At 52.8% G+C, this 25,995-nt stretch overlaps 1 protein-coding gene across 1 annotated transcript; it reads right to left on the bottom strand.

The window, feature by feature from the left end:
* Positions 1–9,880: 9,880 nt before the first annotated feature.
* DLX3 (distal-less homeobox 3) lies at positions 9,881–13,488 on the bottom strand. Its single transcript, XM_049780944.1, has 3 exons — positions 13,164–13,488; positions 11,781–11,971; positions 9,881–10,231 (listed from the first exon to the last, which is right to left on the bottom strand). The coding sequence occupies exons 1-3, from the start codon at positions 13,486–13,488 to the stop codon at positions 9,881–9,883; spliced, it is 867 nt and encodes a 288-aa protein (XP_049636901.1).
* Between the last annotated feature and the right edge of the window lie 12,507 nt (positions 13,489–25,995).

The raw sequence follows: 25,995 nt of genomic DNA, 5'->3' as shown, positions 1-25,995 counted from the left end.
CTTTGTGTTAATATTTGGTTATATACTTAAAAACTTGAGAGATTTGCAGGAAGGGAGAAAATCTGCAGGATTTAGAGACTCTTGGTTGAATGGATGGATACAAATATTACTGGGCCCAGAAGAGTGATACAGTGGCTTGGAGCACCTGCCTTGTAATTAGTCATGTGGTCGTGAGTGTGAACCTGATGCCCCTCATGTGTCAAATACAATGCTGACAGCTCAGCTGTTGGCAATCCCTAGCACTGCAGCTGTACCTCAGCCAGATGTCTGTGAACATCAGAATAAAGGGGTGTGGCTCTTAACTACCAAAGCACTGTAACTCTCAGAAGTTAATTGGACCATGATACAGTGTGCAAGCGCTATTGACCATAAGCATGAACACTGTAGAGACCTCTAGTGAGCACTATGGAAGAAACACAAACTTTCTTGTTTTTATTTTTATTTTTATTTTTTTTGGTTTTTCGGGCCACACCCGTTTGATGCTCAGGGGTTACTTCTGGCTACGCGCTCAGAAATTGCCCCTGGCTTGGGGGGACCATATGGGACATGGGTCACCGGGGGATCAAACCGCAGTCCTTCTTTTGCTAGCACTTGCAAGGCAGACACCTTACTTCTAGCGCCACCACGCCCGACCCCTTATTTATTTATTTATTTATTTATTTATTTATTTATTTATTTATTTATTTTGATTTTTGGGTCACACCGGGCAGTGCTCAGGGGTTTTTCCTGGCTCCGTGCTCAGAAATCGCTCATGGCAGGCACGGGGGACCATATGGGACACCGGGATTCGAACCAATGACCTTCTGCATGAAAGGTACCTTTTGCATGAAAGGTACCTCCATGCTATCTCTCTGGTCCCTGTTTTTATATTTTTTAATTTTCTTGTTGTTGTTTTGGTTTTTGAGTCACATCCGGCAGTGCTAAGGGTTTACTCCTGGCTCCATGCTCAGAAATCGCTCCTGGCAAGCACGGGGGGACCATATGGGATGCCGGGATTCGAACCGATGACCTTCTGCATGAAAGGCAAACGCCTTACCTCCATGCTATCTCTCCCGGCCCCGAAACACGAACTTTAGTAAGCACTGAGATAGAGTGTTTGAACAGGATAGCCGAGCACCTGCTTAAACTACAGTACTGCAAAAAAAAAAAATATTGGGGCCAGAAAGATAACACTGTGGTAGTGTGTTTGCCTTGCAAGCAGCTGATCTAGGACAGATGGTGGTTTGAATCTCAGCATCCCATATGGTGCCCCATGTCTGCCAGGAGTGACTTCTGAGCGCAGAGCCAGGAGTAACCCCTGAGTGCTGTCGGGTATGACCCCTCAAAATAAAAAAATAAGTGGGGAGGGGACAAAGTAACAGATAAATCATGCAATTACCCTATATAAAGGACACATAAAATAAATAAAAATAAAATAAAATAAAAAAAGGAAAAAAAAGACACAAAATAATGAAATGTGTTAAAGAGATTAATGTGGGGAGCAGTCCTCTAGCTGATTAGATGCTCGAGGATAGACCTTGTGGTGCCCCCGAATTAAAGCTAATCTCCAGCACTCGAAGCTCCAACAAACTTCCCAGTAATGGAAAGTTTAATTCACTTATTTATTTACTTATTTATTTTGAATTTGTGGGCCATACCCAGCAATATTTGGGGGTTACTCCTGGTTCTGCACTCAGAAATCACATCTGACAGTGCTTAGGGGACCATATGGGTTGCCAGATATCAAACCAGGGCCAGCCATGTGCAAGGCAAGTGCCTACTCGCTATACTATCTCTCCAACCCGCATAACTGGAGGTCTTGAAAGGTCTTGACCTTGACCTCCCCTTCTGCTGGGGTGAAGGTGGAGCAGGAGGCTCTGTTCTTTTGGACAGTTTTTCCATCACAACTGAATCTCCAGAGCTCTGTCTCAGGAGGAGGAGGAGGAGAAATAACCAGAATTGACTTCCTGTACCACAGTGGGGGGAAGTCGAACCTGGTTCCATCTGAACCCACACAAACACTACCTGCCATTCCCCCATTGCTTTAGGCTCTGGGCTCAACATTTTCTAGATGCTCCCTGTTCCATCCTCAGGAGCCCTGCAGCACAAAATGACATTCACTCCATTTTACAGATAAGGAAAACTGAGGCTTAGCAAGGGCAAGTGACTTGCCTGCAAATACAAAGCAAGTCACTGTTAAAACCAGGGCTGAGGGGCCGGGAAGATGGTGCTAGAGGTAAGGTGTCTGCCTTGCAAGCGCTAGCGTAGGACGGACTGCGGTTTGATCCCCCAGCGTCCCATATGGTCCCCCCAAGCCAGGGGCAATTTCTGAGCGCATAACCAGGAGTAACCCCTGAGCATCAAACGGGTGTGACCCAAAAACCAACAAAACAAAACAAAACAAAACAAAAACCACAAAACCAGGGCTGAATGTAGATGGTATGCCTATGCCCACGGAGGTTTATTTTTGGGTCCTGAGCATGCTCAGGGGATCTGGGGGCCCCTCCTGGCAATTACCTGCCAGTTGAGCCAGGGTTCAGTACAAGAGTCTGAGGATGTGATGCTGCCCAGGGATGATTACTCAGGTCACCCTGCCAATCTCAGTGGGCCTACAGGGCTGTTTTCAGTTAGGGGTGAGAGGTGAGGGGGTGAAGCTATAGGTGGTACCAAGGATGGAGCTGGGTGGGTTGCGTGTGCCATCTCCGTCCTCTCTTATGTCTGCACCTAAATGTGGGCATGTGCCTGGCTTGTGCAGTGGAATGGCAAACTCTACAGGGTGATGCTGGAAGCTGGGTTTGCCCCCACTTTCTCTCTCCTTTTCTCTCCTGGAGGCCCCCAGGCTAGGGAGCCACAGATTTGGGCTGGGAAGTGGGACTATTGGTGGCACCAGTTTGCCAGCGGTGGAGAGTTGTGAACTGTAGAGATAAAGGCTCCAGTAAGGAGCTGGTGCTCAATGGGCACTCAGGGCTGGGGATGGGAGAGTGTGGGGCTCTTCCTTTAACCCCTTCTGAGCCCCTCAGACTCAGCCCCCTCTGGCATCCTGCCTTCCTTAGGCCCCTCCCCACACACACCCCATCTGTGATGCCTGAGCTCAGGGCAGGCCTAACCTGCCCCAGGGGTGGGCGTGGGCAGTGCCACACGCGTTGCATGACGTGGCCTGGTGCCCTCGGCGGCGTGCAGGGAAGGGCTCACTGCTGCGTTTGCCAGGTGCGAGGTGAACTGCCTGGGGTGGGGGGACGCCCCCTCCCCCGCCCGACTAATCCTGCAGGGTGTGGAGTCCCCATTCTCTGCTTACTCAGCAGATACTTCCCAGGCTGCTTCACTTGGTCCCCGGAGTTTGGGTCTGGAGGCCACCCCACTCAGCCCGCTCCCCAGTCTTCTGGTCAGGTGTCCATCCTGTGGGCCTTGGGCCCTGTCCCTCCTTTTTCCCATCATTCCGGACACTCAGAGCATTCTTTAAGGTGTCCAGGGCCTCTGAGCTTTTCCAGCTCTCCTGACTCATCCTGAGCACATATATGTCCACATATACCCACACATATGCACACACACTCCGTATTATATTACACACATGCAAATACTTTCACAACACACATATATTATGCATAACATCCATCCATAGGCATACACACACCTATGTCCATGACACATACAGATCTGCAAGCATAGCTCACACATGTATATGACATTCACATACTTGCCCACATACATATATATACACACAAACACTTATACCTACATGCAAATACATAAATGAATAAGGCGTGTATGCTGTAGTATTACACACATGTGCTCACATATATATACAACATGTATGCGACACAAATACCTATTCATGCAGAAACACTAAACATGCCTTTATACTTTCATACATGTTCGTACACTTGTGTACATGATAGGTACAGACGTATGACCCATACACACACATTTCCCTCGCTTCACCAGTCATCCTGGGGGAAGTTAATGAAAGAATCGCAGTCCTGGGCTCAACTCTGGGGTCTCCCCTGTAACTGTCTTGGGTTGCTGGACTCTGACCCCCTTGGGATGGTGCAGTGTAGACAGAAACTCAGGCCTCAGAGTACCACCTTTGCCTATTGGCCCCACAGTGTCCTTGGGTATCCCCAGGAAGGAGGCTAGCCCAGCCCAATGGAGCTGGGCTGCACCTATAGGCTGTGCTGAGGACGCTTGTCCCATGTTGTGTGACCTGACCCCTGACCCCATGTGGAGTGGGGGTCCAGAGCATTTCTCTGGGCCTGGTAACCACTCTTCTGGGGACAGGAGTCCTGCTAAGGAGGGTCAGCTCCTTTCTGAGTGCTCCTGACTAAGTAGCACCCCATAACCTATGCTTGGGGGTACCTGGTGCACATGTCAGAGGCTCTGCTCTTCTCCCAGGTGCCCCTCCAGCTCTGAGTCCAGGCCTGGGGTAGAGTCTTCCCCAGCCCATACAACCATACAAACTCACATTTTCTGTCAGTGCAGTATCATCCCTGCAGTGGCGGCGGCGGGGGGGGGGGGGGGGGCTGCTACCAGGAGCTAGATGTAGAGCCATGGGTCTCTGGGGCCCTTCAAAACAGGGCCTGGAGGAGCAGAGCATGAATAGAACAGAGCAGAGGGTGGATAGAACATCTTCCCTCAGCACCTCCCAGAGCTCTCTGTGCCCCTCTCCAGCCCTCCCTAGGACCCCTAGGACCCCCCTTACACTGCCCTCAGTCCTTCCCTAGGGCAGAGGAAACTTATCTCCAAGCACTTTTTTGGCTTCTAAGTTGGGTCTCAGGCTGCTGGGTGGTTGGTAAACAGCTTATTAAGGTGATTAACGCTGCAATTAAAGCTGGAAAACAGAGGCCGGGGTGCTGGCTCAAGGCCCCCCTTCTCCTACCTGCTACTTCTCCCTGTCCCCTCCCCTCCTCTTCCATCCCCTCAGGGCTAGGTTGATGCAACTTAGCCTGACTTGGGCAACCTGAGAGGGTGTGGGGGCACCTCCAGGTATTGTCATCCAGCCCCCTACCTTCTGTTCCACTGCTCCAAACTCACAGGGAATGTTAGCATGTTAGCTACAAAGGAAAAGGCAGAGGTGTGGCAGAGGGCAGAGGAGGCAGAAGTGGGGAGCCCATTAAGGGAGGGGCCTCTGGATAAGACAGCCCTTCTCCTTATCCTCTTTCTGAAGCAAGGGGTCAGGGGCTGCCTGTCCTGGATGGGGTGGAGCTGGAGGACCAGACCTTCTCTGAGCCCAACATCTGGGAAGAAGTTTGGGTCTTTTGGGGTCCTTGGTTCCCCTTCCTTGAACACTGACTCTGGCCTATTTGTGAAGATCCATAAGGTTGCTAGCACTCTTGCCTCCTACAGCCTCATTCTTCTTCCTTGCAGCCATCTTTAGGAGTTCTGTTTTGCAGGGGGGGTCCCTAGGAAGTTTATTTCCAGATATTTCCCTCATCCTGCTCCCACCTTTCATGCTGCTCTCCTTTCAAGATGTCCTTCAAATACCACCTCTCTCAGGAAGCTTTCCCAGGAGTATACCTTGCCATGATTCTTTCCTCTGGCTGGCAGTTTAGTCTCTCCACAAACTGTGTGGTGTTTCTCCATCAGGGAGCTGCTCCAGGTCAGCCTAGCTTTTGACCTGGAGCCCCTAATGTAGACTTGTGCCTCCCATCCCCAGGCTTGGGCCACTGGGAAAATATCCCCCATAAGAGCCTGACCTGGGTGTAGTCTCCTGCAGTCTCACCAGACTCAGTCTGTTTTGGTTTCTACCCAGCAATACTTTGGGGTTGCTCCCTGGGGAACCCTACAGTGCTGTGAGACCCAACTTGGGGCTCCTGCCCCAAGTCATCACACTCTGATGACTTCCTGCTTTCAGGAAGTACCCCTAGAGATGAAGAAGTACAAAGGACCTCATTTCCCCCATCACCCCCAGGCACCAACAAAGTTGTTCTCTCCGAAGCAGAACTCAGCTGTTAAGCATTTTCTCTTAAGCATCCTCCTCATCCCTGCTAATCCTCTCATCCACCCTGCTGGCAAGGGACCAGGATTCCTAGGTCACCAGAGAGGAAACTGAGGCTCAGAGACTATTAAAACTATTTGCCTAACACACACACACACACACACACACACACACACACACACACACACAGCCACAACACAGTGGAGGTGGAGGTAGATTTACTTGGGGGCAGTGGCACCACATTCCAGGCTTTGGCTCTGAAGTTTGCTGAAGTCCTGCCCCCCACCAACCACCTCAATTCCTGCCAGGAGAGAACTCACAGAGTAGGCCAGCCTACTGGGGTGGGCAGGCTTGAGGGATCTACTTCCTGTCACTGTCCATGCAGCAGTCTCTGGGTCAACTAGGCTGCGGAGAATAAGCCCCTTTCAGAACACACATGCCCTGAACAGAACTCTGTTCAGATCCCAGGGTGGCCAGATCAGGGTGGTTGATGTGACTTTGACAGAGATGAGGCCTGGCAAAGCCTCAGCCTCCCCATCTGAGGAGTGGGGTCTGGGACAAGCACCCCTTCCACCTCTGACCGTGGTGAGTATGCAAGCCTAGTGACCAAACCAGAGGAAGCATTTAGCCAACAGCAGGTGGGATTCCCTTTTGGAGAACCTCCATCATTGGGGCTGGAACTGGGGTTCCACAACACATCTCTTTTTTCTCTCCACCAAAAAATATCAGGAGGCAATGATGATGATGATGATGATGATGATGATGATGATGATAAAGATGGGTGGTGCGTGTGTGTGTGTGTTTTTGTCCAGAAGCAGTCCCTGTCACCAAGCCCTCCACCACGCCCCCCTCCCTTCTCCCATCCCCATCCCCTCCAGCCTGGGGCTAGAGCTCCTGCAAGCCTGGCCTGGAGGTGAGGAAAGGAGGAAGGGGAGGTCAGGGGTGGGGCTGACCCCCACGGGAGGTCACCCGGGCAGTTAATCCAGCCTGACAGAGCTGGGATGAGCAGGGAGGAATTAGGGAGCTTACAACATCCTTTCATCCCGCGCAGCCGCGCCAGCCCGCCCTCCTTCCTTCCTCTCTCTTTCTGCCCTTTTTTCCCTCTCCCTCCCTTTGCTGGCAGCCCAGCCCTAATAAAATGCTGTGTCTCCAGCAAGTCTGCCCGGCTGCCGCCTCGCTGCTCCAACCCGCACGCAGCCCTCAAACCAAACTGCTCAGCTCGCCCCGCCTGGCAGCTGCCACTTAACCCTTGCTTGCCAGCCCTGCTGGCGTCCAGGGGCGGGCAGGCCCTCCTCCCTTCCGCCTCCTGAGGGCACAGGCGGAGGGGCGGGCTGTCTTCAGGGAGGGAGGTGGAGTAGAGTTGGGGTGGGGGTGGGCTCCATCTTCTGGAGCCCCGCTGGAAGCTCCAGATCCCAGAGCTGCGTGACAAGGCCCTTGGGTGCCGGGGAGTCCAAACCATGGGCTACCTGTGCCCTTTTAGCTGGTTCTGCTTGGAACTGTAGGGGCGATCCCCTACTGTGGTGTCACCACCTAAAGGATGGGGAAACTGAGGCTGGATGGGGCGGCCACAGACTGAGCAGAAAGGGTGGGTTCACCCATTTTGGAGAAGTGTGTTGGCTTTTTCATCCAAGGCTTTTTCCATGCAGGAAGTCGTGTGTGTGTGTGTGTGTGTGTGTGTGTGTGTGTGTGTGTATCGCACACCTGTGAGTCTCCATCTCCAGCTATGTGGTGGCATCAGCTTTGGATACTCGGTGTCTGTTCATGAGGGCACCTCAGTGGTGGTGTCCTCTGTGTCACTGACACCTGTGCCAGTGTCCATGTGAGGAGGATCCAACCATTGTGGGGGTCCATCTGCTCCCCCCCTTGTGCCTAAGACCATGCTCTCTCTCCTTACTGGTGGACACCCCTGGTGTCTCCCCTCTGCCAAGAGAGTGGCCCACCGCAGCCCATTCCTTCCACCCTCTCAGCTCTCCACGGCTAGAGTTAGGAGGAGGCACTGGGGCACATCCAGGAGGCTGAGGGTCAACCCCCCCCCATCCTAAAGGAGATCCCAGAATGCCCCTTCTGTAAGCATCCAAGGTTCACCCTAGAGCCCCAGGACCTCAGGTCCCTGGAGGGTGTTTTCCTGCCCAAGACCCGCCCTCACCCCCCCCAGGAAGAAGGGAGCCCAGAGCAGAGCCCTTGGGTGTGGAGGCAGGAGGGGGTTTACACGCGTGTGCAAGCATGTCTTCGTGTGAGCCCAAGATCAAAGAGCAGCCCCGAGGTGACCCGGCGGTGGCGCAGGGCAGCTGGCTGGTGAGGAACGCCAAGCTGCCGAGTGGAGTCGGGGAGGCTGCAGCGGGGGTGCCACCCACAGCCTGACCTGCCCAGGATGGGGCAGCCTAGAACCAGGAGCACCTGCTGGCCTGCCCAGATTCAGGCCCAGGCCCTGTTCTGGAACCCCTCCCCATCAGGACGGGACATCCCCTCCCCCAGGTCCTTCCCCTTCCAAACACCTTCCCAAACTCCCAGGCCCGGCCCCCAAACACTACCTCTTGGTCTGCAGTTCAAAGAGCTCTGTAGTTCTGTGCTTTTTTATTAATGTTATATATAAGACGGGTCCAGTAAGAAAGCAGAAATGAGAAGCCTGGGAGTGGGAGATGGCTTCGTGCCTGCCCCCCACCTGGGGCGGGAAGAGGATTCTCAGAGCTCCTCGATCCCGCACCCCCCCAACCCCTGTCCTTTTGGCTCCCCAGGCGAACAAGTCCAGAGGAAAGGACCACATAAATAGGAGAGTGCTCGTGGGAGGCGGCGACGCTCTCTGCTGCTCTTTAAACAACAACAAAAAAAACTGCATCCCATATTTATACAGCTACCAAGGCCTCACCCCCGGCTGACCACATTGGGGGGAGGAAGGAGCTCTGGGGAACCAGAGCTGGGAGGGGTCCTGCCACCAGCCCCTGAAAGCCACCCACTCCCCCTTCTCTCCTTGGGCACCTCAGGCCACTCTTCCTTGCCTCTTGCCCTCTCCTTGCTGTGGCGGGAGGCATCTGCTTCCAAAGACCCACCGGAAAGGGGGGCGTTTGCGGGGTTAGGCTTGCCTGGCATGTCTCCTTGGAGACTTGAGGTTTGGCGCCCAAACTGCCAACTTACTGGAGGAGAGGAAGGGGTGGGGAGGGGGCGGAAGGCAGGGGTGTCCACGCAGGGGGCCGGGGCAGGGGGGGGGAATATTGGTCCTATCTGTTATCAATGCCCTTTGTTTTCCTTTTTTTTTTTCTTATTTTTTCTTTTTTTCAACAGCTTTTAAAACCAAAGTTGTGCAAAGTCCTATACAAGGAAGACGGTCTGAGGGGAGACCTGCCCCCCCGCCCCCCCCCCCGCAGGGTGAGCTCTGCAACAGTCCTTCCCCCTAAAGCCACAATCTTCAGGCTCCAGCACTCAGGGGACAGAGGTTCTTTGGTTTGACCCTCAAAGCTTAAAGGAGGGCTAGAAGTGCGGGGCAGGGGCCTGAGGTTCCCCACCCCAGTCCCGGTCACTGTCCGAAGTCTGTTTGGTAGATGGGGTGCTCAGGAAGAAGGAAGCCTGTGTCCTTCCAGGGCCCTGCAGCCCTCTGCTCCCCCAAGACCCCCTCCCACGTCTCCCAGAGGCAGCTATGAGTGAGGACAAGAGTGTCTGAAGCTGAGCCACTGAGAGCCACTCCAGGCCTCCGGGAAACAAAAGAGGGTGAGCTGTCCCAGCTTGGAGTAAAGCACCCATTACTGGAGGGCACCCCCAGAGTCTAGGCAGGGAGGAGGGAGGCTCGGGGGGCATCCTTGGTCCATGCATGTTTCATCTGGCAGTTCGTGGGTCCCTGGGAGAAGGGACAGGGAAGGGGGAAGGGGATGCCCTTTCCCCTGTGCCCCTCTGTGATTCCTGAGTGTCGGTGAGGACAGAGGCGCCTTCTGCCTGGTCCCAGGGGTCCTTCGTGGGAGGTTCAGGCCAGGTGGGTGCTCAGTACACAGCCCCAGTGTTGGGCGGGGGTCCTGGGGAGGCATGGTGCAGGGTGGCCGGCTGCGGAGGCTGCTGCTGCAAGTGGGGTGCGCTGAGGCTCTGTGCGTGGTACCAGGAGCTGGTGGGGTCATCCAGGTAGCTGGGGGAGGCGCTGTAGGGGAGCGGTGGGGGCAGCTGGCTTCGGGCAGGGGCCGCTGGGGCTGAGTGTGAGGATGTGTCCCAGAGGGCAGGGGACGGTGGGGAGTTGCAGGCCATGGAGTCGCTGTTGTTGGGACTGTGCTCCAGCGGCACTTCCCCGTTCTTGTAGAGCTTCTTGAACTTGGATCGACGGTTCTGGAACCAGATTTTCACCTGCACGCCAGAAAAGAGAGAGAGTTTGTCAGCACCTCAGAATGCTAGGCTGGGGCCCCCTCAACAGCAGGCAGCCTGGCCTAGGGAGTAGCCAGGCCAATGTCACCATCACCTAAGGAACCAGTAAGACCCAGGTGCAAAGATTCCAATCTGCACCTTCTCCCATTTTTGGGACAGAACCAGGAGTAGGGGGGAACTGCAAGTTCTGAATCCTTCCTGCCACTTAACTAGGGATGTGACCCTAGACACTTCTCCTGAGCCCTCTGGGTCTCTCTTAGGTATATCATGGGAGTGATGACCAGATTAAGGTGACTAGAGGTGGCCCAGGAACTCAGGGGCAGGCAGATCCTGCAGATCCAGCTGCCTGGTCGACACAGTAAGTGCCTGGAACCTGGGTGGGGGAGGGGTTGGCCCTATGGAAACCCAGATAGCAGAGACAAACACACCCACACACGGGGATCTCTCTGGGCCTCTGTGGACCCACTCACAGTCTTACACGCAGACACAAGCACGGATACACCCAGACCAGTCACGGCAACCACAGGGGCTCGCTCACACCTCACACACCCGGCCTGGGACAGACAGGCACCCTGGGGTTCAGGCTCTCTAGGAGGGCTGTGGGGGTGCGACCTGGGGACTCAAGACCAGCTGAGCCAGAGTCCCTCCATTTCCCTGGGGGGTGTCTCCCTCTCCCCCTGCAGCTCTCCACCCCATGACTGACTGGTACAAACAATGAATCAGCTCCTCACCGGGTGACCCAGATTCCCGGCGGACCGGGCCCCACGCAGCCGCAGCCCAGGCTCGCCTGTCAACACCTGTTGGGAGCCAGGCGTCCGCCACTCCTCCCCTAAACAGCAGCGACAGGTTGTTGGGGGCTTTTGGGACCCGCTGGGGTGGGGGCAGAGCTCCTTCCAGAGCCTCTCCTCTCTGGTCTCTGGGTCTCCCCTACCAGACTGTGGTAGAGAAGGAGGGGAGGAGTGCTCAGGTGCCTGAAGACTTCAGACTGGGGTGTTTCCATAGGAGCACACATTTTTGTCCACCCATTCACAGGGCGCACAACCGCAGATGTGAGTGTCTTTCTGTCCAGAAGCAGAATGACCTTGGGCGGGGACTCTGTGTATGTATTGTGTGTGTGTGTGTGTGTGTGTGCGTGTGTACACGCAATCGTGCATGTGGCACCACTCGCCAGGGCGCAGCGATGAGTCGTGTAGATACATGTATACCGACATGTCTAGCCTCAGGGAGGACATGCGACGTGGACTCCTGTTCAGACTGACCAGAGCAGCTGGAGATGCCGCCGCCAGCATGTACACACACACACACACACACACACACACACACACACACACACACACACACCTCAAACAGGCCAGCCTCAAATTCGTGCCCTCAAATGCAAAAACTTCTCATAGTAGTTGAGAGAGACCAGCAGGGGCCCTGAGACGCCAGACAGGCTCGGTGGCGCCTGGGGAGCCCCAGGACCCGCCGCTTCCCTGCCCAGCCCCCATGGCCCGGGGCCTCCTTTGCCTCTGCCGCCAAAGACACTGACCTGAGTCTGCGTGAGGCCCAGCTGCGCTGCCAGCTCGGCGCGTTCGGGCAGCGCCAGGTATTGAGCCTTCTGGAAGCGGCGCTGCAGGGCGGCCAGCTGGTAGCTGGAGTAGATGGTGCGGGGCTTGCGGACTTTCTTGGGCTTCCCGTTGACCATGCGTACCTCGGTCTCCGGCTCCTCCTTCACCGCCACTGCAGGCAAACCAGCCGGGGTGAGAGCTTAGCCTAGGATTGCGATCCCCAGGAACCCCCCGATCGTGCGTCCCTGGGCGGCCGCCCACGACGCGGCGCTGCCGCCTCCGCTCTGCACCCGGAGCCCACAGCGCGTTCCCCCGCGGTGCCAGCAACCCGCCCGGCCGCGTGTCGCACTCCACCCCGCGTGCGTCTGATCCTCCTCGGCCCCCCCCCCTTTTTTTTAACCAAAAGTAACAAATAAAACTTCCACTGAATATTAGCAGAGTTTCGCAGACTTTCCAAAAAGTTGCAAAGTTGCAATCACAGCGCGCGCGCGCCCCACTTCAACCGGCACTTTTTCTTGTTTCTCAAATCCTTTCCATCCTTCTCTTTCTTGTCTCCTTTCTCCCGTCCTCTCTCTCTCTCTCTCTCTCTCTCTCTCTCTCTCTCTCTCTCTCTCTCTCTCTGTGTCTCTCTCTGTCCTCTCTCTCTCTCTGTCTCTGTCTCTCTCTCTCTCTGTCTCTCTCTCTCTCTCTGTGTCTCTCTCTGTCTCTCTCTCTCTGTCTCTCCTCTCTGTCTCTCTCTGTCTCTCTCTCTCTCTGTCTGTCTCTCTCTCTCTCTCTCTCTCTCTCTCTCTCTCTCTCTCTCTCTCTCTCTCTCTCTCTCTCTCTCTCTCTCTCTCCAAGCTTTGTCGCTCCATGTTTCTCCTCTGTTCTTGCCTCCACCTTTCTCTTTTTTCAGCTGCTTGGAGTCTCTGGGGCTTTTACTGCTTCCCTCAACCTCCCCGAAATTCCAACCGGCCATCTCTCTCCTCATCTCCTGACACCTCCATGGCCCAGATCACGGAGGGGGTCCCCAGCACACCTCTCGGCCAGTCCCTACTGCCAACCCCTAAATTCTCTGCAATTCAAGAAAGGGCGCTGGGCACCTGGATCCCGCGGGGCCCTAACCTGGGCAAGACCCTACCCGATCCCTCTCTCCAAGACACCGGGCCCTTAAGGCGCGCGGCCTGGAGTGAGCTAACCGGACTGTGCACCCCTTTTTTTTTTTACCCCGAGCCGGTGATCTGGAGCCCCCCCTGTCCACGTCCTGCAGCGCAACTCTGGCACCCCTAGCTGGCAGCCTCGGTGCGCCGGGGTTGGCCTTGCAAAGCGGCCGCCACCGTGGCGCGCACCCCGCGGTCCCTTCGGGTCCCCCCTTTCCTACTCACCCGGGTCGGGCGCGGGCAGCGGCTGCTCACGGTAAGCTCCGTATTGGCGGTAGGAGGTCCCGTAGGTATATTCCGACTTGGGCGAGTAGGCGCCCGTGCCCGCCAGCCCGTTGAGATTGAACTGGTGGTGGTAGGTGTAGGGGTTCACGGTCTGGCCGTAGGGCTGGCCCGAGTAGTAGTCGTGCTGGGGCGCGCTGTAGTAGCCCAGGTCGGTGACGGAAGACTCGGGCAGCGTGGGCGAGTCCTTGGAGCCCGCATGGCAGCTCAGCGAGCTGGAGATGTCGGTGAGGATGCTGGTGAGCTTGCGGTCGAAGGAGCCGCTCATGCTGGCGGGCGCCGCGCCTCTCCGGGGGCAAGCTGGCCTGGGCCGGGCCGGCGGGGTCTCGGCAGCTAAGTAAGTAGGAGCGCGAAGGCGACGGGGATGGGGACCCCGGTTGGGGCGTTTGGGTCCGGAGGAGGCCGGGAAGGCGAGGCCGCAGCGTCTCGGGGAAGGGGAGGTCAGGTCGAGGGGCGCTCAGACCATCGCTGTCCGTCCAGCCGTCCTGCCTTCCTGCCTTCCTTTTCCTGCGGTAGTAGGTTTGCTGCTGGGCGCCTCTCACCGCGTCCCAAGCCAGAGGCAAATGCTTCCAGCTCCGCCCGGCCAGCCGGTTATAGACTCCAAAGAGGTGTCGCCAGGGAGGCTCCTGCTCTCTGATTGGCTGCAAGTCTTGCCTTCGAGGCAAAACAGGCTTCTGCACAGCTCTCTCTCTCTCTCTCTCTCTCTCTCTCTCTCTCTCTCTCTCTCTCTCTCTCTCTCTCTCTCTGTCTTTCTCTCAGTCTCTCTCTCATTCCCTCTCTACCTTCTCTCCCTCTTCTCTCTCTCCCTCTCTCATTCCCTCTCCTCTCTCATTCCCTCTCCTCTCTCATTCCCTCTCTACCTCTCTCATTTCCCTCTCTTTCCCCTCTATTCTTTGTTGTTACCCAAAACATAGGCACACCCCCCTCATTCCTCATCCTTTCACCCCCTCCCCAGCCCAGATCACTCACACACACACACACACACACACACACACACACACACACACACACACACACACGTCTGTGAGGAATGGGTGCATGGGTAGGGGAGGATGGTTTGGTTGAATCTGTCAGTCTGTCCGTCTCCTTAGTGAAGACTGGGTGGAAGTTGGGCTCAGGTGTGATGGCAAAGCTAAGGAATGTGCCCATTGGGAATTTGAGTGGGGAGGTGGTCTAAGTTGGGGAGTATGTAAATGCCAAGCAAACAAATGTCTCCTAAGAGGGGGAAAGACTCAGGATCCATGAATATGTTTGCAATGTCTTGTCACAATCAAAAGAGGGGGAAAATAAAAGAAGTTTGAAGTTGAAGAAAATGTTGGATCTATGATGCGGATACAGGCTTTATAGCGATGCGGCCATAAAGTAGGATTTAAACAATTTTTATGGAGTCAGAGGCCATCAGGCAGAAGTGCCCTGGGCCTCTCAGGGTTGTAAACTTTGAGGGGAGGACCCTGGTTAGGAGGGTTTTGGGGACAGGGATATGCATTTGGGGAGTCCAGGGATGTGGGTGCAGCCAGGGGCCATTACTTACCTCACCATCCATGTGGACTCTTCCTGAGATGCCACAAGAAACTGTGGTGACACATAGGCTGCTTGTCATCCTGTAGTAAACTCGGGACAGATTTTGTGTATTTTATGCATTTGGGGTGGTGAAGTCCTCAGTTGTGTGTGTGTGTGTGTGTGTGTGTGTGTGTGTGTGTGTGTGTGTGTGTGTGATTTTCCTCTTATACTGCTCCATGGCCAGTGTGGGAGGCTGTGGGGTTCTGCCCACATGTGGACACGACACTCAGCACCTTCCTGATCCCCATGGGGACCGAGATGCTCCACTGAACCCCATCAGTGGAGAAGAAGAAACAAGAATCCTTTTCCTGGGGACCCCCGCCCCAGCTCCTAGTCCCTCTCCTCTGGCCCACAAGTTCCTTCCAGCTTTTCCCCGACTCCGAATCTGTTTTCCCACTGCATTCTTGCCGGGAGGGGCGCCCCTCCACGTCTCCCGACCTTAGCAGCCCGCATCTACTCGCAGCTGTCCATCCCCTTGCCCAGGCATCTCTAGGCCCACGCGTCCCAAAACGCGCAGAGCCCTCGTGCCACCTTGTGGTCATTCGCTGGACCTGCAGCCTCCCGAGCCAGCCCCAAGGAGGTCTTGCAGGACAGAAAAGTGTGTGTGTGTGTGTGTGTGTGTGTGTGTGTGTGTGTGTGTGTGTGTGTGTGTGTGTGTGTGTGTGTGTGCAGGGAGAGGGGCCCCGGATTCCTTTCCAAGTCAGGGGCTTGAAGGACTTTGAGTTGGTAGAGACCGAGGGTCACAGGCTGACCGAGGTGGGGCAGGAGTGCCCGCCCGCCTGGCCTGGTCTGAACGCTGGGGGAGGCCACAGCGTGGGAAAGGTGGGGGCGGGGGCCGGGCGAGGGGTGCGCTATCTGTCTGTCTATCTCCGCGTCCCCCCAGCGCCTATCGCACGCCGCTCCGAGCCCGTGGCGGGGCGAGTTGCCACCCGCTCAGGATGCCCTCTGTTCTGTTGCCAAGAGGGCTCCAGAGCCCGCGGCACTGGGACAGGAAGGGCATTGGGCGGGCCGTACCCCCTCCCTGAATGAGAGCCGGGAGGCAGGCAGGGCCGGTCTTGGATCCCCCAGAAAGGTCAGTGCATTGCCAAGACTTTTCTCTGGGCTTCATCCATTCTGAGAATGGGTAGTATTCCTCCTTCTAGGGGTCTCCTCCAGGCTTTCTCTTTTTCCCCTCTCCCCTGCACCCCGAAATTGTAACTCTGAAGTCACTTAGATGAGCTTTATGGGAATCTGGCCTTCGGATGAGTGGAGGGGTCTATTCATTCATGAGAAGAGATTCTGTGTTCATTCTACTCTGACCATCTAAGAATGGTAGAAATGGAGGGGAGAGAGAGATAGCATGGAGGTAAGGTGTTTGCCTTGCATGCAGAAGGTCGGTGATTTGAATCCCGACATTCCATATGATCCCCTGAACCCGCCAGGAACGATTTCTGAGCATAGAGCCAGGAATAATGCTGCCGGGTATGACTCAAAAACAAAACAAAAAGAATGGTTCAATATCTGGTACCCCATATGGTCCCCCAAGTCCTTCAGGAATGATCCCAGAGTGCAGAGGCAGGTGTAAGCCCTGAGCACTGCAGGATGTGGCCCCAAACCAAAACCAACCAAACAAATAAATAATTGATCCCAAGAGGTTAGTTAGTCTCAGATCCCCCATTGCATGCTTGGTTAGCTCCAAAGCTGTGCTCACTGCTGCCTCCCAATCCTCACTCTCATGAGGGCCGGGGGGGTTTGGGCTCCACCCAGCAAGTGCCTTTTCTCTTGTGCTATCTCTCTGGCTCTAGATCAGGGGTCTCAAACCCGCAGGCCGTTTGTGGCCCTCCGTACAACATTTTGTGGCCCTGCCCTAGAGGAATCTTTTTTTGTTTTAGTTGTTTGGGTCATACCCCCCAATGTTCAAGGCTTACTACTGACTTTGCACTCAAGGATCACCCTGACTTTGCCTCCTGCGGCCCCCAGGTATATTGAGTTTGAGACTCCTGCTCTAGATGCTTCTTGAATGAATAGCCAAGATTCATGCAGGAGAAAAGCTGGTTCATCTGAACTGAGATGTCTTCTAGGGCTAGGAAAAGGGAAGTTGCTCCCCTACCATCCAGGTTAGTACCAGGAAGCATCTTCCCAGTGGAGAGTCACTGACTGCAGGGTAGGCATCTGCCAGCATAGGTGGCCAGGTCACCAAAGGATGCTGCTGGACCTGCACCACTCACTGCACCTCACCTGGACCAACAAGATGAGCAGGTGTTTGCCAGGCCCCAGTCCTGTCTCTGGTGGACAGAAGAGCTCAGAGAGATCAGTCTGCATCAGGGTCAGCCAGTACCCAGGCTCTCTTGCCTACCCTTGACTGGCACCAAGAGAAGTTACCTATTGAATGAAGCGAGTTCTCTAGAGCCAATGCATCCTGCACCTAGATTCAGCCACAACAGCTGGACTGAAAGAAATGCAGGTGTGAGACTCTCAGGCAGGAACTCGCCAGGGCTGTCTCTGCTTCCTGGAGAGCTGGCGCCATCTAGTGTTCATATTGAGAAAGCCAGAGATCAACTTCCATAGGAAACCTGGACTGCGGAGCACAGGCAGAGACCATCATATCCCAGAGGAACATTATTATTTCTTTTTTGTTTTGTTTTGTTTTTATTTTTGGGTCACACCCGGCCGCACTCAGGGGTTACTCCTGGCTCTATGCTCAGAAATCACTCCTGGCAGGCTCAGGGGATCATATAGGATGCTGGGATTCGAACCACCGACCTTCTGCATGCAAGGCAAACACCTTACCTCCATGCTTCTCTCTGCCCTGGAACATCATTATTTTAAGCTAACAATCCTAGCTTGTCACTGGAGGGAGGGCATGAAGTTCACATCTGGGTAATGTTCAGAGGCTTACTCCTGCCTATGTTCATCTTGGGAGTCACTTCCAATGGATCACAACTCTGGCCCTTAATATTAATCATTCTATCTTACTCTTATAGATGTCACCTCACTCTCTTCCCACTCATACGAGTCCAGTTTCTCCTTTGTAAAGCAGAAGGTGGATTGGGAGAAAGCCCCAGAGAGGTCTCCAGGCCCTGATGTTCTGTTTCTACATTCTCCGAGGGGCAGTTCCCTTCTACTTTCATGCCAACTAGCAGCATGGGCCATACACATTAGGCTTATAGCTCTGTGCTATCCCCAGCTCCTTCATGAAGACAGGAAAATATCTAACTAAGGTCTGAGGGCTGTGGAGAGGCCCCACAAGGCAGGGAAATGGCGGAGGAGAGGCCCTCGGTGGAAATCAGAAAGTAGAGAGGCTCATGGGCTTACTTTTATCTCTCTCAGAAATCAGAGAGGTTCATGGGCTTACTTGGGGCCTAGCACTGAGGGAAAGAGTGGCCAGGGGCTAAGTTGGAGTGGAATTGGGAGCCCAAAAGAGAGAGCCCAAAATCCCAGCAAAATGGAGACAGTGGATGCCAGGGAAAGATTTGGAGAGAGAGAGACAGAGAGACAGAGAGAGACAGAGAGAGAGACAGAGAGAGAGAGAGAGAGAGAGAGGGAGAGAGAGAGAGAGAGAGAGAGAGAGAGAGAGAGAGAGAGAGAGAGAGAGAGAGAGAGAGAGAATGGGGTTTCCATGCTGGAACGGCCCTTCTGGCTGCTGTTGGAGATGAATCAGAAGGAAGTAAAATGGAGGTTGCCTCAGGGAGGAAAGTGGAGGGGAAGCTGAGGCAGAGGGAGCTTGTGGGGGCTGTTTTAGGAACAGGCAGTGTGCTTGGATCTGGGGGAAAGGAAGGAGGGTTAGCAGTGATGCTGGGAAATGGCCAGGATGTAAGTGACAGACAGAGGGTGACGGCAGGGAACTCTAAGTGTTGAGTTGCACCCCTTCTCTGGAGTGGGAGGAGGTGTCCTGTCTAGTTCTGTTTTCTAAACTTTCCCTGGAGCATAACACACTTGCAGGCAAAGTGCACAGAACCTAATCCGTGAGTTTGTCCAGGACCCAGGGTCTGTGAGGACACATATAGTTCCTCACTCCTCAGGCATTGAGTGACCTAAGGGTTGACACGACCTTATCTCTGAGCAACAGAATTTTGTTTCTTTTTTTCTTTTGTTTTGGGATCACATCTGGCCATGGTCAGTGACTCTTTCTTGAGGGGTACAACTGACAGCACTCAGGAATTATTCTTGGCTCTGCACTCAGAAATTACTACTTGTAGGCTTGGGGGATTATGTAGACGACAGGAATCAAATCCTGGTCAGCCATGTGCAAGGCAAATGCCCTACTCCTGAGCTATGGCTCCTCCCCTCAGTGACTCTTTTTTGTTTTTGTTTCTGGGCCACACTCGGTGATACTCAGGGGTTATTTCTGGCTATGCGCTCAGAAATCACTCCTGGCTCTGAGGACCATATGGAACGTCGGGGATTGATCCCAGGTCCATCCTGGTTCAGTGCGTGCAAGGCAAATGCGCTTACCGCTGTGCTACTGCTTCAGCTCCTCTCAGTGTCTCTTTTTTATTCTAGTCTGACTGACCCGTGGAGGTCAGAGAACAGTATGGGGGCTTGAACCTTATGCCAGGCAAGTGCCTTACCTCCTGCGCTGTCACTTTGGCTGAGTTTTTTTTTTTGTTGTTGTTGTTATTTGTTTTGTTTTGGGTCACACCTGGCAGTGCTCAGGGGTTACTCCTGTCTCTACACTCAGAAATAGCTCCTGGCAGGCTCAGGGGACCATATGGGATGCCGGGATTCGAACCACCGTCCTTCTGAAAGCAAGGCTAACACCCTACCTCAATGCTATCTCTCTGGCCCTGGCTCTGGTTTTTGCTTTCATAAACATGGAAGTCTAATTTATGAGCTGTATTCATATTGTTGGGTACAGCTCTATCTAGCACATTCTTTTTCGTCACTGACCACACATGGGACTGTGGCTGGTGCATCTGTTCTACTGCTGATGGCTTCCTGGTGGGCTCAGCAGGGGGCGCTCTTGAACAGAGCTGCTGTGTGCATTCTCAAATCTATCTTTTGATGCTCATCTGTTGGGTGCCCAAGAGCAGAACAGTGTCCTGCTGAGCATGTGTGTGTTTGATTTAAAAGACACCACTTTAAACAGTTCCCCAGAGATGTTCTGTTTTGATCCTGTCTGGTTGGAGTGTCTTTGAGACTGGGAGGGAGCTATCCAGCAGGCAAATGGCTGGCTGGGTCTGAAAGACCCAGAAAGGAGGCAGGAATTGGTTGGGAGGTGAAACTTGGGAGTCCACAGTAGCTTGTGGTGGTCACAGTTGAGGGTGAGGGTGAGCCAGTGCAGGAAGAGAGAGAGACAGAGATAGAGACAGTGACAGGAGGGTACCCAGAGGTTGGCAGAGATGCTGCGCTCCTGGTGAGAAGAACTGGGGGAGGGAGGCTGTGTCAGAGGAGAAAAAGGCCTGCAACTTGGTTTTTATTCTTTTGGTTTGGTTTGGGGACCACACCAGGCAATGCTCAGGGCTTACTTCTTTTTCGTTGTTGTTTTTTCGGGCCACACCCATTTGATGCTCAGGGGTTACTCCTGGCTAAGCTCTCAGAAATTGCCCCTGGCTTGGGGGGACCATATGGGACACCGGGGATCAAATCCCGGTCCTTCCTTGGCTAGCGCTTGGCTAGCCTTACCTCTAGTGCCACCTTGCCAGCCCCTCAGGGCTTACTTCTGGTTCTGCATTCAGGTATCACTCCTTGGTATGTCTCAGGGGACTATAAGGAATTCTGGGGATTGAATTCATGTTGGCCTTTGCAAGGCAAGCACCCTATCCATTGTGCTATTGCTCCAGCCCATGGAACTTGGGGTTCTGCTGGGAGCACCCAGCCCAGACAGGTTAAGCACGGACATGTGCCCACTGAATGACGTCTGGGGTGGGGGGCGTTGGCAGTAGCAGGAAGAACGGGTTCAGGGGAGGGGAAGTTGGAGGGGGGAGGCTGTTTACAGCCACTGAGGTGAGTGGGAGGGAGGAAATGAGGAGAGCAAGTGCAGGCGACTCTGCCTCTGCCATTTGGCTGGGAGAAGCAGGAGGGAGCCAGAGGGCCTTGGCTGCAGGGTGACTGGCAGCAAGAGGGAAGGGTGAGGGTGTTGCCAGTGGGACTAAGCTGTTTAGATGTTAATTATAGCAGCCAGGACAGTGGGGTTAATCAGGAGTGTCAGTGGGGTGGGGGCTGGAACCCTGCCCACAGGGAAGCCTGACAGAAGCTTTGTTGAATCAAGAAGGAAGATGAATAGATAAGCCCAACTTCCCATGAGCCCTCAGGGCTGCACAGTTGAAACATTTAATCATTAGACAAGGTCAAGTTCTCCCGGTGTCCCCATGTCCACCTTATGACAGAGAGACAAAGTTAGGTCCCCCAAAACCTGGCTCTGTAGTTCTCTGGGTAGGTGGTACTTGTAGGTTTGAGATCAGGAAGTCACTTGATAGCTTGTGGGTTTGGCATTACCTACCTGGGTCTTTTTTGGGATGTATTAAATATTTCAGAGTGAAAAGATGCTCAAGAGGGGCTGGAGGGCTGGATAGATAGCACAGTGGTAGGGCGTTTGCCTTGCATGTGGCTGACCCAGGAGGGACCTGGTTCGATTCCCAGCACCCATATGGTCCCTCCGCATGCCACGGGTGATTTCTGAGTGCAGAGCCAATAGTAACCCCAGAGCACTGCTGGGTGTGGCCCACCACCAATCAATTAAACAATAAAGTTTTTTTTTTTAAAAGAGGGGCTGGAGATATAGTACAGTGGGTAGGGCACTTACCTTGTATACAGCCAACTTGGGTTTGATCCCCAGCATTCCATATGGTCCTCCAAGCATCTCCAGGAGTGATCCTTGAGTGAAAAAGGCAGGAGTAACTCCTGAACATTGCTAGGTGTGCCCCTTGCCCCCCCCCTAAAAATGTTCAGGATACTCTGTGTCCAGTGAAATGATCCTTCAAGTGTGAATACAAGGAAAGACCTTCTCACAAGACTGGGTGAAATGTGTTCTCAGTAACACTTCCTTGGAGGAAGGAAAATGTTATAGGTAAAAACTCAGTCTAGGGGCCGGAGAGATAGCACAGGGCATTTGCCTTGCAAGCAGCCGACCCAGGACCTGAGGTGGTTGGTTTGAATCCCAGCATCCCATTTGGTCCCTGTGCCTGCCAGGAGCCATTTCTGAGCAGAAAGCCAGGAGTAACCAACCACTGAGCACTGCCGGGTGTGGCCTAAAATCAAACAAACAAACAAGCAAAACAAAACAAAACAAAACAAAAAAATACTCAGTCTAAAGGGGATCAGAGTGATAGCATAGTGGCCTTGCATGCAGCCAACCCGGGGTGGACCTGGGTTCGATCTTGGGCATCCCATATGGTTCCCCCAAGCCTGCCAGGAGCAATTTCTGAGCACAGGTCCAGGAGTAACCCCTGAGCAATGCCGGGTGTGGCCCCCCAAAATTTGAATTGATGGGACCTGAGAGATACACAGCAGCAGGGAGGGCATTTGCCTTGCATATGGTGAACCCAGGTTCAATCCCAGGCATCCCACATGGCTCCCTGAGTCTGCTAGTAGTGATTTCTGAGCACAGAGCCAGGAGTAACCACTGGTACCACCAGATGGTACCAAAACAAAACAGTATTATACAAAGAAAGGAAGAGCATGAAAGAAGAAAGAAAGAAAGAAAGAAAGAAAGAAAGAAAGAAAGAAAGAAAGAAAGAAAGAAAGAAAGAAAGAAAGAAAGAAAGAAAGAAAGAAAGAAAGAAAGAAAGAAAGAAAGAAAGAAAGAAAGTAAGAAAGAAAGAGGGTCGGGCGGTGGTGCAAGAGGTAAGGTGCCTGCCTTGCCTGCGCTAGCCTTGGACAGACCGAGGTTTGATCCCCCGGTGTCCCATATGGTCCCCCAAGCCAGGAGCGACTTCTGAGCGCATAGCCAGGAGTAACCCCTGAGCGTTACCGGGTGTGGCCCAAAAACCAAAAAAAAAAAAAAAGAAAAAAAAAAGAAAGAAAGGAAGGAAGGAAGGAAGGAAGGAAGGAAGGAAGGAAGGAAGGAAGGAAGGAAGGAAGGCAGAAAGAAAGAAAGAAAAAAAGAAAGAAGGAAGGAAGGAAGGAAGAAGAAGAGAAGGAGGGAGGGAGGGAGAGAGAAAGAAAGAGGGAAGGAGGGAGGGAGAAAGAAAGAAAGAAAGAAAGAAAGAAAGAAAGAAAGAAAGAAAGAAAGAAAGAAAGAAAGAAAGAAAGAAAGAAAGAAAGAAAGAAAGAAAGAAAGAAAGAAAGAAAGAAGAAGGAAGGAAGGAAGGAAGGAAGGAAGGAAGGAAGGAAGGAAGGAAGGAAGGAAGGAAGGAAGGAAGGAAGGAAGGAAGGAAGGAAGGAAAAGAAAGAGAAAAATAAAATAGAGCTCCAGAGATGGTTCACAGAACTTTGCACATCACAGAGATGTGTATGCTTTGCTCCACACTATGTGATTTCCAAACCTCCCCCCACAATAAAAGATAACTTCACAGAGGTGACCAGTTATATTCAATAATAATTATAGGGGCTAGAGAGATAGCATGGAGGTAGGGTATTCGCCTTGCATTCAGAAGGATGGTGGTTTGAATCCAAGCATCCCATATGGTCTTTTGAGCCTGCCGGGGCAATTTCTGAGTGTGAAGCCAGGAGTAACCCCTGAGCGCTGCTAGGTGTAATCCCCCCAAAAAACAAACAAACAAACAAAATTAATTATAAAGTTCTAGATGGTGCATGATGGAGTAGCAGGTCTGTAGGTATTAGGGTGATGGTGAAGAAATGACTCACAGGCAGTCAGTAGAAGTCAGGACACATGCAGCTTTATTATAAGGCCCTAACCACCATGTGTGGTTTCTAAGCTAAATAGCCTCGGAATCCATGCTGTCTCTGTCTGTCTGTCTATCTGTCTGTCTGTCTGTCTGTCTGTCTGTCTGTCTGTCTGTCTCTGTCTGTCTGTCTGTCTCTGTCTCTCTGTCTCTGTCTCTGTCTCTCCCCTGTTTTACCCTTTCCCCCAGGCAACCCCACCCAGCTATGGGAGCTATGGGAGGATCTCCCTCTCCAGGTGAGATAGCCAGGAAGTTGAAGGAAGGATAACATTTCCCCCTTCCTTGTTTAATTGTTACATTTAGGAATTTTTTGGGGGGTCACACCCGGCAGTGCTCAGGGGTTACTCCTGGCTCTACGCTCACAAATCGCCCCTGGCAGGCTCTGGGGACCATATGGGATGATGGGATTCGAACCACCGTCCTTCTGCATGCAAGGCATACAGCCCACCTCCATGCTATCTCTCTGGCCTCAATTTTTAGGAAATTTTTGTGTCACTTTATGGTTTTTAATTCTAATAGCTTTAGGTTAGTGGGTTTGTTGTACTGTTGATATCTTTCCAAATGATGTTTCTTGCTTTTTGGCGCTGTTTTTGCTTGGGTGCATCATAAGAAAAGAATTGTAGGTTCAGAGCCAGAGTGGCAGTGCTAGAGGTAAGGCGTATGTATGCCTTGCATGCGCTAGCCTAGGACGGACCATGGTTCGATCCCCCAGTGTCCCATATGGTCTCCCCAAGCCAAGAGCGATTTCTGAGCACATAGTCAGGAGTAACCCCTGAGTGCGCCTCCTCCAAAAAAAAAAAAGAATTGTAGGTTCAAAAGGAGTTTCTATCTACTTTGGATGGAACCTCGTTAGTTATTTCAAGGAGAGGTTCTCAGCCTGAAACATTTTGTTTTGGTTTGTGCCTTAAGCTCCCATCACTAACTAATCCACCATACTCCTCTGGATTTTGTACATCACTTTTGGATCTTTCATGGACTTCTGTATGGATTCTACAGTTGGAAGAAGAACTTGGATTAAGCTCAGGCACCTATTGGTCTTTATTACAGTCATTTCCCCAGTGATTCCAGTGGGCATGCCTACCATCCCCCAAGTAGGGACTCAATCCTGCGGCCCCCAAAATGGGCTTCCTTGCCATCCTGGACATGAATAGAAAATATACTTCATCCTGCCTGCTGCATAGCCTTTCTAGCATCTCTTTGGAGGATCTCTGTCTTTGGATTACAATTGGACTTTTGTGTGTGTGTGTGTGTGTGTGTGTGTGTGTATGTGGTTTTTGGGTCACACCCGGCAGTGCTCAGGGTTACTCGTGGCTCTCCACTCAGATATCATTTCTGGCAGGCTCGGGGGAACCATATAAATGCCAGGTTTCGAACCATCATCCTTCTGCATGCAAGGCAAATGCCCTACCTCCATGCTATCTCTCCAGCCCTACAATGGGACTTTTTGATTACTCTGGGAGCTCTCCATGGCCTACTAGATCTCTGATCATTGAATTCCGGATACTCCACTCAATCTTCTAAGGAAGAACTTATTTCGAATTCTTCATCTTGTATGTCATGGATCTATTCTCTCTGGATAATTATAGTTAGTAACATCTCTGAAGTTATAGTTAACTCCTTGACTAATGTTTCTGGCTATAGACACCCTGTTTTTTGGGTTAGAAGTTTTTCTTTACTTTTTCCTTGTGATGTGCTTATACAAACATCTGCCGGTTTCCTTTTCTTAGTTTTCCCCTTTGTACTATAGGGCCTATTACTTAATTTTTGCATCTTATTTTTTTATTTTTTATTTTTTGGTTTTTTGGGCCACACCCGTTTGATGCTCAAGGGTTACTCCTGGCTAAGCACTCAGAAATTGCTCCTGGCTTGGGGGGACCATATGGGATGCCGGGGGATCGAACCGCTGTCTTTCCTTGGCTAGTGCTTGCAAGGCAGACACCTTAGCTCTAGTGCCACCTCGCCGGCCCCTTGTTTTGTTTTTTTGGTTTGGTTTTGGGTCACATCTGGCAGTAATCAAGGGCTACTCCTGGCTCTATGCTCAGAAATCACCCCCAGCAGACTCGGGGACCATATGGGATGCTGGGATTCAAACCATGGTCCCTCTGCATGCAAGGCAAACACTTTACCTCCATGCTATCTCTCCGGCCCCGCATCTTATTATTGCTGCTTTACTAAAAGAAGGGGGAATTGTTAAGTATATGGAGGCCTTTATAATATTTCTCTTCAATATCTGTTTCCCTGCCTGCTTTCCCACCCATGACCTTCCAGGTGGGGCGCTGTTCAGATCCTAATAAATATGTGTTGAGCTAGCTAGGATGTCAGGGTCTTTTGGGCAGTTAGCTGGTGGGCTCTGGCCTTTTGGAGCTGCTAGCAGGCTGACAAAGGATTCTGTGTCTAACCTCCCTTTTTTACCCTCCTGTCTGTGTGGATTATTTGCCATTGATAAATAT

The sequence above is a fragment of the Suncus etruscus genome, chromosome 1 (assembly GCF_024139225.1).
Source record: "Suncus etruscus isolate mSunEtr1 chromosome 1, mSunEtr1.pri.cur, whole genome shotgun sequence".
NCBI classification, from domain to species: domain Eukaryota; kingdom Metazoa; phylum Chordata; class Mammalia; order Eulipotyphla; family Soricidae; genus Suncus; species Suncus etruscus.
Note: the sequence above shows the minus strand (reverse complement) of the source record. Positions and strands in the feature narration are given on the sequence as shown.